Here is a 14,619-nt window from a genome sequence, read left to right as displayed (position 1 = left end):
TTAATTGAATTAATTATATGTTATTTTAACAAAATAAAATAAGATTGCAAAAAATAGTTCACCCTTACGTATCTCACAGAAATAACATGCGCAAGCATACTATGCACTGCTCTTTGAGCAGTGTCAGATTCACTAGTTATGTACAATGAGAAGTGCAAATGAATATCGGGAAGTCTGGCTGCAATTGGTTGAATGTGATAATGTAGACATTGTGTTAGATTGCAGTGTATTTGTTTCATAATCTAAAGCGTTAATCGAACAATTCCAATTATTAACTATTCAATCAGTGGCGAAACATAAGCTGTAGCCTTTAACATGTTGTATTGCATTTAAATAATGTTGTAAGCATTGTTATTATTTATAAATGCAAAATTTAATTTTTTCATTTTTTTCCTTTGGGGTGTTACAGTGCTTATGTACGGGCTGCCACTGCTTTAGACACAAGAATAGTAGAATCTCTTTACAATATTGGCATACACAAGATTGTGAGCGCATGCGTACGCCCAACAACAAAGTCATAGAATGTTTCTAAATACACAAATGTTAACACATTAAAGCTGAAATGCATACACTAACCTTTTTTGTACTGTTTAGAGTTATTTCCTTTATGGTTCTTATTGGTATTTCTTTTTTTTTTTTTTTTTTTTGCATCTCAAGAAGTCTTTTAAAGATGAAACTAATAAAATTTGTTTTATTTCTTATCTCGGTTTTCCAGTCATTTCATCCTAAAAAACATAGTAAATCAAGTAAATCAGTCTTCTAACACACACACACGGGGTGAATCAAAATGACATGGGTGATTCCTGCCTATTATTAAGAAGAAAGGGTTTTTTTTAAGGGTCAAAGCTATATAACTGAGAAGAGACCTCCACATAGCCTTTAAAGGAATGCAGAAAACTGACCAGGGCTTCTGACCTAATATCCAATCCTCACTTCTCGTAGTGCATCCTGTTAGATATCTACCTGGATACTGAACTGACGAGGATGGGCTGGCACTTTGGGATTTCGGTGACCAAATTATATTCTTATTGGCTTAAACCAAAATTTAAATAATGGTATAACATTAAAGAATTTTGCTGGAACAAATCCTAAAACCCACCCCAACTCAGCATCACCAGAGTTCTAGATTGGTACTATCAGCGTAACAATATTAGGAGTAACTGAAACAAAAAAGGCAAAAACTGGTGATCTTTCTGGGCAATAAATGCAAAATGTCATATTCAGGCAATGACAATCAAGGAAAAGGAGTAGCCATAGTATTCAACACTAAATATGAGGCTAATCTTCTTGAATGGCAGGCAAGTAGAGTGATGTGGAGAAATATCAGAATGGGGAACTGGACAACGAGACTTATTTGTGCCTATGGTCCCACAGAAAGATCTACTAAGGTAGAAGTGGAGGAATTTTTTGAGGCTTTAGAGATAGCAACTGCAATGAAAACGGAAAAGCTGGTCCTTGTTGGGGATCTAAATAGCAGAGTAGGAAATGATTGTCAGACATATAAAAATATTTTGGGAAGATTTGGAGAAAAGAGCAAAGCTAATAATGGCAAATACCTGTTGTATTTCTGCTCAGGACATGGACTGGTTATTACTAACATAATGTTTCAGCATAAAAATGTGCACTTATTCACATGGAGAGAAGAAGCAAGGAATAAGAAGTCTCATTGACTATGTTATTGTTGATAGTGATGTTTTCTGCCTGGTACAGGACACTAGAGTGTACCATGGATTTGAAATTGGAAATGATCACCATTTAGTCTTGAGCAGGATAAAATTGAATTTCATATTGAAAAGAAAAACATGTAAGAAAGTTTTAAAGCGAATAAAAGTTGAACAGCTCTCAGATGTGAACTAAAAGATGATGTGAATTCTCAGATGTAGACTAAAATACACAAATATTATTCAAGAAAAAATGAAAGCTTTTGAGAACAGAAACCAAACTGTGGAAATTCAGTGGCAAGCCCTGAAGAAAATTCTGAGTGGTTCGGCCAGAGAGGCATGTGGTGAAGTTGTCTGCAAGGATAGAAAAATCAGAACTCCTTGGTGGACACATGAAGATAAAGAGGCAGTGAAGGAAAAGAAGAAAGCATATCAAAAGTTCCTGTCAAATAAGTCAGCTTGTGCTCTTAGAGAATACAGAGACAAATGTAAGAAAGCTAAACACTGTGTAACACTGGCTAAACAAAAGTCATGGGAGGACTTTGGTAAGAACTCAGAAAATAAATACCAAGAAGGTGGCAAGATATTATTATTATTACGGGCAACTCCAAGGAGTCCTTAGACTCATCAAGGGAGGCCCTAAACATCATGTCAAGAACAACTATTCAACACCCACACAGCATCTATCATACTTTGCCTTGAACTCATTCACAGTCATGGCACCCACGACAGACTCTGGCAACTTATTCCACTCATTCACACTCTCCAAGTAAAAAACCTTGTTCTAACACCCTTGCTAACTACACTCTTGCCCAGTTTCTTTGGATGGTCCCTAGTCCTCCCACCACCAGTCCTGTTCTGAAAAATATACTCGGAATTAATCTTATAGAAACTCTTCAGTAATTTGAATGTCTCAATCATATCACCCCTTTTCTGCCTATCAACCAATTTCTGCAACACATAAACCTTCAACCTGTTTTCATAAGGTTCATTCCATAGACCGGCAATCATCTTGGTCACTTGCCTCTGGATCCTCTCCACCTCCTCCTCATCAAGAAGAAACCTTGGTGTCCAGATCTGGGCACAGTAATCAAGATGAGGTCTTATCAAGGCTCGATACAGAGGAACAATAACTTGCTCGTCAAAGTATTCTTCAGTAACCAAGTGATTTGATGAGCTGATTTAGCACTTTTGCAAAGTGCCCCCTAAACTTCAACTCCCTATCCACTAACACTCCCAAATCCCTGGCATCGTCAATCTCCTGGAGTACAGTTCCACTAATATGGCTTATTGCCGCTAATCTTTTCACCCCAAAATGCATAACTTTACATTTTGCGACATTAAATTGACACCCGTTCTCCTTAGCCCAGTACTCCAATTTATCCAAATCATCCTGCAAAATTTTGACATCATCTGCGTTCAGTATTGCACTACCCAACTTTGCATCATCAGCAAACAAATGAACACTTCCTCTCAGATCCTTTGTGGGATATTCTGGAGGTTGTTGAAGAAGCTCAGAAATGAATGAGAGAATAAAAGTCTTAAGTGGCTGCACTGCACAGTTCAAAAGACCTGGACAGAGAGACAAATTCCAGATGACTGGAGTAGCTCTTTCAGAGTACCCATATATAGAAAGGGAAATAAAACTGAATGCGAGAATTACTGAGGCATTTCATTACTGAGTGTTCTGGTAAAATATATGCAAGTATACTTGAGAAACGGTTGAGAAGGACTGTGGAAAAGAAGCTTGGTGAAGAACAAGCTGGATTCAGGCCAAATAGAGGCTGTCAGCATCATATTTTCACTTTACGACAGATAGTTGAGAAATAATGAGACTATAACAACTATCTGTATTTAAGTTTTGTCGATCTAGAAAAGCATATGACAAGGTGCCAAGAGAGAAGGTATTCAAAACTCTACAGTTATATGATGTTAATGGGACATTATATCAAGCAATACTTAGTCTTTATTTGAGTTGTAAGTCAGCAATTAGAATTGAAGGAAGTACAGGAAGATGGTTTAATGTTAAATCTGGTGTCAGACAAGGATGTACATTATCCCCTCTGTTATTCATTATCTGTATGGATCACATTATAAAGGAAAGTGGTATTAATCCTGATATCAAAATTGCAGGTGCTAAACCTCAGCTCTTTACTGGGGGGGGGGGTGGGGGGGGGGGGGGGTGGGGGGGGGGGGGGGTGGGGGGGGGGGGGGGTGGGGGGGGGGGGGGGTGGGGGGGGGGGGGGGTGGGGGGGGGGGGGGGTGGGGGGGGGGGGGGGTGGGGGGGGGGGGGGGTGGGGGGGGGGGGGGGTGGGGGGGGGGGGGGGTGGGGGGGGGGGGGGGTGGGGGGGGGGGGGGGTGGGGGGGGGGGGGGGTGGGGGGGGGGGGGGGTGGGGGGGGGGGGGGGTGGGGGGGGGGGGGGGTGGGGGGGGGGGGGGGTGGGGGGGGGGGGGGGTGGGGGGGGGGGGGGGTGGGGGGGGGGGGGGGTGGGGGGGGGGGGGGGTGGGGGGGGGGGGGGGTGGGGGGGGGGGGGGGTGGGGGGGGGGGGGGGTGGGGGGGGGGGGGGGTGGGGGGGGGGGGGGGTGGGGGGGGGGGGGGGTGGGGGGGGGGGGGGGTGGGGGGGGGGGGGGGTGGGGGGGGGGGGGGGTGGGGGGGGGACTGGTTATTACTAACACCATGTTCCAACATAAAAATGTGCACAAATTCACATGGAAAGAAGAGACAAGGAATAAGAAAAGTCTCATTGACTATGTTATTGATGATGTTTTCTCCCTGGTACAGGACACTAGAGTGTACAGAGGATTTGAAATTGGAAGTGATCACTATTTAGTCTTGAGCAGGATAAAATTGAATTTCATATTGAGAAGAATAACATGTAAGAAAGTTTTAAAGCGAATAAAAGTTGAGCAGCTCTGAGATGCGAACTGTAGACTAAAATACACAAAGATTGTTGAAGAAAAAATGAAAGAGTTTGAGAATAGGAACCAAACCTTGAAGAAAGCCCTGATTAATTCAGCCAGAGAGGCATGTAGTGAGGTTGTCTGCAAGGATAGAAAAATCAGAATTCCATGGTGGACACAGGAAGTAAAAGAGGCAGTGAAGTAGAAGAAGAAAGTATATCAAAAATTCCTGGCAAATAAGTCAGCTTGTGCTCTTAGAGAATCAGAGATAAATGTAAGAAAGCTAAACACTGTGTAAAACTAGCTAAACAAAAGTCATGGGAGGCAAGATCATAGAAAATAAATATCAAGACGGTGACAAAATAATCTGGAAGTTGTTGAAGAGGCTCAGAAATGGAGGAAAGAATGCTTTAAAAGGAATTAGAGATGATAAAGGTGACATGAAAACAGGAGAAAAATATATCTTTGAGGTATGGAGTAATTACTTCGAAAAATTGCTAAATGAAACAAGCAGTGATAGCACAGTGATTACTCCATACCTCAAGGATATATTTTTCTCCTGTTTTCATGTCACATTTATCATCTCTAATTCCTTTTAAAGCATTCTTTCCTCCATTTTTGAGCTTCTTCAACAACCTCCAGTATATTTTGTCACCTTCTTGATATTTATTTTCTATGATCTTGCCTCCCATGACTTTTGTTAGGCTTGAAATGTGGAAAGCCATCAGGAGTAGATGATATTCGATCAGAAATGCTGAAATATGATGCTATAAAAGTCTTACAGTGGTTGCACTGCATAGTTCAGAAGACGTGGACGGAGGGATGAATCCCTGATGACTGGAGTAGAGCTCTTTTAGTACCCATATATAAAAAAGGAAATAAAACTGAATGTGAAAATTACAGAAGTATTTCCCTACTGAGTGTTCCTGGTAAGGTTTATGCTAGTATACTTGAGAAACGGTTGAGAAGAATTCTGGAAGTGAAGCTTGGTGAAGAACAAGCTGGATTCAGGCCATATAGAGACTGTTATATTCCCATGATTTCTCGACAAATAGTCAAGAAATCAATGGAATATAACAAAGATCTGTATTTAAGTTTTGTCGATCTGTAAAAGGTATGACAAGGTGCCAAGAGAGAAGCTTTTCAATACTCTACAGTTATATGGTGTCAATGGGGAATTATATCAAGCAATAGTTAGTCTTTATTTGAGTTGTCAGCAGTTAGGATTGAAGGAAGTACAGGAAATGATTTAATCTTAAATCTGGTGTGAGACAAGGATGTACATTATCCCTTCTGTTATGCATTATCTATGTGGATTATAATATGAAGGAAAGAAAGTGGTATTACACCTGATATATAAAAATTGGAGATGTTAATCTTAGCTCTTTGCTTTATGCAGACGATGTCATACTTCTAAATAAATCTGCTTACAAGTCTGCAAGATTCCCTGACTATATTGAATAACTGTTGTAATAGATATGGTATGAAGGTCAGCAATAAAAAGACAAAGACAATGAAGATAGGCAGAATCGTTGAAAACGTCAACTGCATTGTGAATGTAGAACCTGTGAAACAAGTAAAACATTTCAGCTACTTAGGCATGATTTTTACTGAAGATGGTAAATTAAATATGGAAATAGACAACAGAATCAACAAAGCTGGTATGGTAGGAAGTCAATTGAATAAATTCTTATGGAATAAGAGAGAAATTAGTCAGAACACTGAATTAGCTGTATACAAGACAGTGTTCAAACCAGTATTAAGTTATGGATCCGAGAGCTGGGTTAGAAGTAAAACTCTTGACCAAAGACTAGAGACTGGAGATATGAGAGTCCTGAGAAAGATTAGAGGCCTGAACAGATAGCATCAATGGCAATATTGCATTAAATATGAGGATATTAGAATAGTCAGCATCCAGTAATGCGTGAACAGAGCTAATCTCAGGTGGTATGGTCACTTAAACAGAATGGGCGAGGAAAGATTAGCAAAACAAGTGTTCTCCACCAGGTTGGCAGGAAAATGACCCAGAGGAAGACCAAGATATAGGTGGATTGATACAGTACAAAGTGCCTTAGATGATATAATATCTGATAATGTTGGAGTCTTGACAAGTAATAGACTGATTTGGATGAAAATTGTAGATAGGAAATTAGTAATGATGTAAATTTTTCATGTAGTACTGTCATATCCTGTACACCCCTTGAGGGTGCATGGCAGGAATATGGTAATGATGATCAATTTAATATGGCTGTTTCTTTGACAGTTTCTAATTCTTGTTAGAAATTCTTCAGAAAAACAAATCTGTGCTCTGGATACTAGGGATTTTATGATGCCATATTTTTGGGATGGATGTGAGCTGATATATTATGGATATAGTGACCTGAAAAAGTTGGTTTTCGGTAGACAGAGGTGGAAATGGATCCATCTTCCTTATGCTGGATGTGAAAGGAAGGAAATACCTTTTGATGATTCTTTTTCTAGTGTGAACTTGATACGAGGATGTAGAGTGTTGATTTTTTGTAGAAATAAGTAGAGTTCTGGTAGACATTCTGTGTGACTCCAAACTGCAAAGATGTCATCAACATGCTGCAGTCAAATTGTTGGTTTTGGGTCAAGAGCAAAAACTCTTTCTTCTAATTATTCAAGAAAGAAACCCAACAATTTTACTGCAGTATGTTGATGACTTCTTCATTATGGTTCACCATTAATAGCTATTTGGCCCCACAAATTACCAATCTAAAAACAGAAATAGGAAAACAATTCTTTAATCATTAATTTTTGCCATATGAGTATTAACAGTTCATGCTGTCTCAATTTATCCCTGAAGTGAATATATATATATATATATATATATATATTCACTTCAGGGGTATATGTATATATATATAATGCATAGCATTATACGTCTATAAGGATATGTGCATTGCGTTATGGGTTATTATGGCAATTGACATGAAGTCATCAGCCTCTATATACAAGTAACCCATCTGTGGAGTTACTTCATGTGCAAACTTTGTTTGTTTACACTTGGATAAATGTTGAAACCAATAATTTAATTTCTTGGCATCTTTAATTTATTGTATTGAATCATTTGTCAAAATATATAATTCACATGAAAATATAGTGAACAAATCTGCACTTCCTTTGCACAACTCTTTTTTTCCAACCGACAGGTTAGGAATTCAACCTGCCCTGGCTAGGATTTTTGTGAATGTCTTTAATCAGTACTGAATTTTCATCTCTTACAACACCACCTTGCTGATTGGAGACTTAAGGTAGTTTGAACAAGGTCTCTCTCTCTCTCTCTCTCTCTCTGTGTGTGTGTGTGTGTGTGTGTGTGTGTGTGTGTGTGTGTGTGTGTGTGTGTGTGTGTGTGTGTGTGTGTGTGTGTGTGTGTGTGTGTGTGTGTGTGAGCGCATGTTGTGTGTGTTTAAAGTAGGATTTCCATTATACCTGACCATTGGCTGGCCCACAGTCCTAAAGAACTTTGCCTTTACAGTTCTTCATGGGTGATATTTGCATTAAAAAAAAAAAGTAATCGTACTGCCCATCTTTGAATTTTATACACTATTTCTCTGCATTTATTCCTGCTAAAGACAGTATCATGGGCTACCTGTCAGTTTCCCAGTAATTATAATCTAATAACATTCAAGAACAACAAAATACAGAGTGATAAAAATTAAAATATCCCTGTTCAGTAGCTTGTGGAGTGCCACCTAGTGATCCAAATGATGTGAAATTTGCAGGAATACATGATGCAGAAGCGATATCTGGAGGAAAAAAAAAGTTTCCAAATTCACCACCAAGGGCACTGTAGATGTAATAATTTCTCTCTCTGTGCGTGCGTGCGTGCGCACACACACAGCATCAGTCGCAGCCAGCTGTGCTCTGCCATTTAACACATTGTGCAAAGGATGCACAGTTTGTGGTATAGTGTGAAGGGGTGCACATTGACTAGTACAGCCTGTGAATGCATAATGGAAGTGAATAAAAATGTGGTATTTATGCTTGTGTTGCTTTTCTCCTTCTTGTGTGTGCGTGCACACACAAGAAGGAGAAAAGCAACACAAGCATAAATACCACATTTTTATTCACTTCCATTATGCATTCACAGGCTGTACTAGTCAATGTGCACCCCTTCACACTATACCACAAACTGTGCATCCTTTGCACAATGTGTTAAATGGCAGAGCACAGCTGGCTGCGACTGATGCTGTGCACAATGCTGCATTATACTCGGCACTGGCAAGTTATCAGGGTGATCCCGCTAAACTTTGTCTTTGCGAGATCCCCAGAGCCAGAAGTCAAAGGGGGTCAGATTAGGTGAATGAGGTGGCCTGCAGCAGGAAATACATGACTGATCACTCTGGCTTCTGTGAAATGTGAATGGATCAACTGATGCACGGAAGGGCCCCCCCCATCAGGCATGAAAAATGACTGAATCCAAGCACAGACGCTGCTGTAGCACAACAAAATTATCATATCGCAATACTTTCAGCAGTAATTAAACAGGCCATAGGACCTGACTGGCAAATATCTTCAAAGAAAAAAGATCCATTGATATATGATGCTGAAATCCTGCACCAGAGAGTTACTATGGGGGTTGCTTTCATGCGGGATGGAGGGGCCTCATCCTGTATTAAAATGACTTAATCCATTCACAGAAACTACTGTGGCACAACAAAATTGTTTATCATATTGCAATATCTCTCAACAGTAACTGAACAAGTCACAGATGACTACTTCCAAATGTTCTCAAAGAAGAATGGTCCAATGATAAACAAAGCTGTAAACCAGCACCAAACAGTAACTTTGGGTGAATGCAAAGCAATTTGTTAGATTGCAGCAGGTTTTGCATAGTCCATACCCAGCAATTGTGGCTATTCACAGTTCCATTCAGGTGAAAGTGGGTCTCATCTCACCACAAAATCATCACTGCCATCTAGTGTCCAACTCCACTTGAGCAAGGAATGTGAAAATCAACTGACATTCATTTTAAAAGTCCTGTGGGTGGAATCCTGTTTCAGGGTTATCTTGAATGGGTAGAAAAGCAAAATCTTCCATAGAATTTTCTAGATAGTTATGTAAGGCGTATCCATATATCTTGATACTATTCACTGCAGGAACTGATGCTGTCATGCATGGAATGCATGTAGAATGACAATAGCATCTTCATTCGCTTGTTGTAAACTGATTGGTTTGCAACCTCTGCTAGGTGTAACTTCCAACGATCCTGTTTCTTCAGAATTACTAATCATTCATTGCAGAGCACATTGCCATAGTGGACCTCATCAGCATTTGTTCAGGTGACAAAATTCACTGAGTGTAACAACAGCATTGTAATTATTTGGGTAGTTAGCTTCATGAGCAAAGCATGTTAGAGCAAGGTTAGTACTACCACGGATGGTGTTAACAACCAGAATGAAGGGGGGGGGGGGGGCATATATTTTTTTTAAGCCCTACTGGAACCTGCTACGTTACGTGATATGCCAATCCTATGCGTTTGGTTTTTGCAATGCCTCCTTGTCTATTCCCCACTTCAGATATCGCTTCCACTTGACAAACAATGTGTTTCTGCAAAGTTTCCCTAGCATTTGGATTGTCGGATGTCACTCCTTCCTGTCGGATGTCCAAAGCCTTAGACAGGGATACTTAATTTTGATCACCATGTAGTTATCTGTCTACCTAGCCATTGCTTCTCTTCAAAACAGTGTCTAGTAGTTTTTTTTTTTTTTTGGAGGGGGGGTGCAAAACTGCTGTTATATTCACTCAGTATTGCTTACATAATTTTGGATTATTGTAGAATAATTTATTACATATTTGAAGATTTTAAGCTGAAAGTAATATTAAACTTATTAAATTTCAGCCTCCTGTTTATTCTGATCCACCTCTTCATAATCAAGTAGCCATTCCAGTTCCCTTTGACAATAGTTCCATTCCATTTCCTCCCCAGCAGCCTCCTCCACCAGTTGTTGAAGATACGGTTGTTCATGAACAACCAGGATATCAGATACCTTTGCTGGAGGAGGAGCAGCAGCATCCAACACTCATCCATCCACCTAGTCGAGAAGATGAAGATGACAGGGTAGTGGTATATGGACTTCCTTTAGAAGTTCCATTGCCACCTCAAGACCTCGATGAACGGCCTCAAATATCAGCAAGCACACCTGTTAGAGAAGAAGAAGAAGTTGAATGTGAAAGGCGAGAACGTTCACGATCTAGATCAGGGTCACGATCCAGAACAAGGTGAGTATTTGTTTTTAGCCAGTTTGAAAACTAAAGCACATTGCATAGTTATGCAGCAGTTATAAATTTTTTTTATAACTGCTGTAATTTTTTATAACTTTAATTTCCATGCTTAATTTTCTTAAATATGATACAATGAATACTCAATGAAATCTTTAATGGTAAAAGTTTTTGCCTGTGTCAGAGGCATCATGAGTATAAAAATAGAATACCAAAATATCGAATTAACAGGAAGATTCTGAAAAGTGGCACAATAGTTTAAGCTAAAAAACAGTCAAATAAAACACAAACAAGCCATATATATAATTAAATTAAATTAGGAAATGTTAGCAGATTGGGGGGAGGGAGTACTCTCTTCTGTAAAGAGATAAATACCACCTGGTCTATTTAAGTTTGACAATGAAATAATGTTTCAGAAGTTTCCTTATAAAGGTGTATCCCATAAGAAATCTGCTCAAATGTAGGATTTTGGTTTTATTTCAGAGGAGTCTGTGCTTAGTAAAGATAAAATTTTCATTTTCAGCAAGATATGTAGTAGAAACCTCAAATTAAGTAAAGGAAGTTGGTGTGTTAAGGCTTAAGTGCTGGCAGAAACTCTGTTAGAGGCTTAATGAAGTGAGGCAGCACTGAGAAAGGGTTAAAAATATTTAATTTTTCCATTATTTCATCTGTCACCGAACCATTGTCAGGGAGTACAACATGAGACTTATTACACACACGCACATGCAAAGGCAACACAAAACTAAATGAAACACGTGAACAAAGACTAGTCATAACTAGGTGGGTTGTCATCTGTTAGCAGCCTAGGATGTAAACTGGGATCTCGAAGCATTAGTGTTTCCCATGCTTTGGGAAGTTTAATGTAACCATATTTATTTAAATTAGGCTGATTTTTGAGAGTAGCTGTGTTCTTCTACATGGAAGAAATGTTGGAAGAATTAAATATCATATTTAATCCTTTCTTAGTGCTGTTTCACTCCATTAAGCCTCTGACACAAGTTTCTCCCAGCATTTAAGCCTTAATTAACACACAGATTGTGATTATTCATGGTGATGATATAGCGCGCAAGGCAAAACGTTATGGTAAGTTTAAACTTCACTTATCTAGAGAATTAAACAGGCTTGCCTTTCTCAAAAGATTTTAAATTTGAAACTAAAGTGTGAAAATATTAAAATTTATAAAATTAATAAAAATAAAAATTATCAGTGATGATCAAAATTTAAAAATAAACAATGAAAAATAATAACTTCAGCAACAGCATGAAAGTCCGTTGGCTACTGGTAGTCATATTTTTTTTTACTTTAAATAATGAATCTCCTGACGAGGAATTATTTTGTGAACAAAATTGACTTGGAACAGCTAAATGTAAAAAAAAAATGTTTCTGTGGCTGTTTCATTGCAAGTCATATAATGAAATTGTATTATATTTAAAAGACATATAAATAAGATGTATAAAATAATGAATGTTATAGTATTCCTTGCAGTCAATATTGTAATAAAACTCTTGCATAAACAATATCTGAGGCAGGGAGAAAGAAAAGAAAAAAAAAACGTTCCAAAATTCATCACCAGAAGGTAAACACGAAATGCATGGAATTTGCATATCATGCAACTCATCGGGTGCCAGGAGGGTTAAGAAAGATGGACACTTGATTTTTCCCTTCATTGTGGTTGTTAATACCATCCACAGTGATGACACTAACCTTGCCCCAACATTCTTTTCTCATGAAGTGTACTATCTGAAAACCAGTGTTTTCAAACTCTGGTACGCTTATTCCTGAGGATATGTGAAAGGTTTTCAGGGGGTACATGGCAATTTTTGGCTATGCTTCATTAACACATGGAATCATTATTAAGAGGGAAAAAAATAATTAATTTAAACATATTTCTTAATAAATATATATTTATTAAGAAAATTTCATAATATATATATATATATATATATATATATATATAATGTATGAATTCTACTCAAATTGCGAGTTACTATCGCCCCCGACGTTCATGCTGGGGCGATAGTAACTCGCTCCCTGCGGTAAATAACACACCCTCCGCAACAGCTACTATACTGCAAATGCACGAAAAACAATTGGTTTTATTATGTCCCTGAATAAGGTACAGAGACATTTGCAGGCTGTGTAATATATTTTTCAACAAGAGAGTGCAATTACAGTCGCATGTCCCATCCCACAGAAACTGCTGTATAGACTCAAGCAAAACCATATGATTTTGTTTGACACTACCCTGTCGTGAACTTGTTAAAACTAAGAAATATATAGCGATGTGTTTCAGATATTATGGAATTCGGTTGAAGAGAATTAGCATTTCAACTCAGTTGTTGACTTGTCGGCTTGCTTTTGTCTTTGGATCATGTGATCTTTTGTTAATACTGCACCAATCACATGCATGTCTTCATAGCTACTCTATCTCTACTTGCCTACAATTGCTGTCTGTTTCGCACTCTGCTTTCACTTCTCATTAGTCATTTGTGAAGGATTGTTCATTACGTATCTCAAGTCTTTTAATTTACTGGTACTTTTTGCTTGAAATAATGGGAAAGAGGATGACTCTATTTGGGTAGATGACTTTGATGATGCACACAAGGAAACTGCTCTCGAGGCTGGAAGTAGTGATGGCATATAGGTGCTTCTTGGTAAATCATACCCATTTTCAGTTTTTTTCTGAGAACTTTAGTTACCGAAAGTCGCCGCATATATTTTGTACCACGTTTTTTTTTGGTTTAATTTTTTGTGGGGGGGGATGGAAATGCAAGTTATATTCAAATAAGTACAGTAATTTTTTTAGCTTTCAGATGCATAAGTATGGATTATTGGTTAAAGACTGGATTTATAAAATGTACAAAAGAGAGCAATATAGCAGATACAATTAGCTGTAAGCAACAAGAAAATATTGATACTGTATCCCTCTCATTGATGATAAATTATTTAAATTAAGTAAATATTTATAAATTTTGTTCTATTAAAAATAAATAATTTTTTTTTGTTTACATGTACATCTAAATTCAAATAAAATAGATATTTCCAATGAAATATACTTTTTATTTATTATTATTATTATTTTGATAAGGGGGCACACGGATATCTGAAGTTTGAGAAACACTGATCTAAATAACTGCAATTGTTTAGATTGTGACAAAATTCTGGTGAATTTTGTCACCAGAACAAATGCTGATGAGGTTTACTATCTCCATGTGCTCTGCGTCAAATGATTAGTCATTTTGAAGAAACAGGATCGTTGGACATTTGACCTGACAGAGGTTAAGCATCATTTCACAACAAATGAATGAAGTTGCTATTGCCATTTTGGAGCATGCTATGAATGACAATGTTGGTTCCTGCAGTGCTGTCTCAAGATACATGGATGTGCCGTACACAACTGTCTGAAAAATTCTATGGAAGATTCTGCATTTTTACCCATTCAAGATAACTGAGACAGGAGTTGTACTTGCAGGACTTTGAAAGTTGATTGACATTCGTTTTAACATTCCTTGCTCAAGTGGAGTTGGATGCTGCATGGCCGTTGATGATTTTGCAGGAAGATGTGGCTCACTTTCATCTGAAGAGAGTTGTGAATACTCACAATTGCTGGGTATGGGCTATGCAGAATCCCACATGCAATCCAACAAATTCCTTTGCATTCACCGAGAGTTACTGTTTGTTCAGATTTAGTGCTTCATTTATCTTTCTTTGAAATTTTCATTTATCTTACTATTCTTTGAGGACATTCACCATCCAAGTACTGTGACCTGTTCAGTTACTGCTGAGAAGTATTGCAATATGATAAACAATTT

At 38.3% G+C, this 14,619-nt stretch overlaps 1 protein-coding gene across 1 annotated transcript in view; it reads left to right on the top strand.

Moving 5' to 3' along the window:
* Window positions 1-14,619, top strand: part of Isha (Insulator su(Hw) mRNA adaptor) — a 314,370-nt gene that overhangs the window by 154,276 nt on the left and 145,475 nt on the right. Inside the window, exons 8-9 of the mRNA XM_090409621.1 lie at window positions 410-485; window positions 10,428-10,807. Coding sequence (XP_090265747.1) covers window positions 410-485; window positions 10,428-10,807 — 456 coding nt within the window. The remainder of the gene's footprint in view (window positions 1-409; window positions 486-10,427; window positions 10,808-14,619) is intronic.

This window comes from Typopeltis vanoorti, chromosome 19 (assembly GCF_054136105.1).
Source record: "Typopeltis vanoorti isolate ZY-2024b chromosome 19, IOZ_Tvanoo_1.0, whole genome shotgun sequence".
Classification (NCBI taxonomy): Eukaryota; Metazoa; Arthropoda; class Arachnida; order Uropygi; family Thelyphonidae; genus Typopeltis; species Typopeltis vanoorti.
This window is presented reverse-complemented; position numbering and strand designations above follow the sequence as displayed.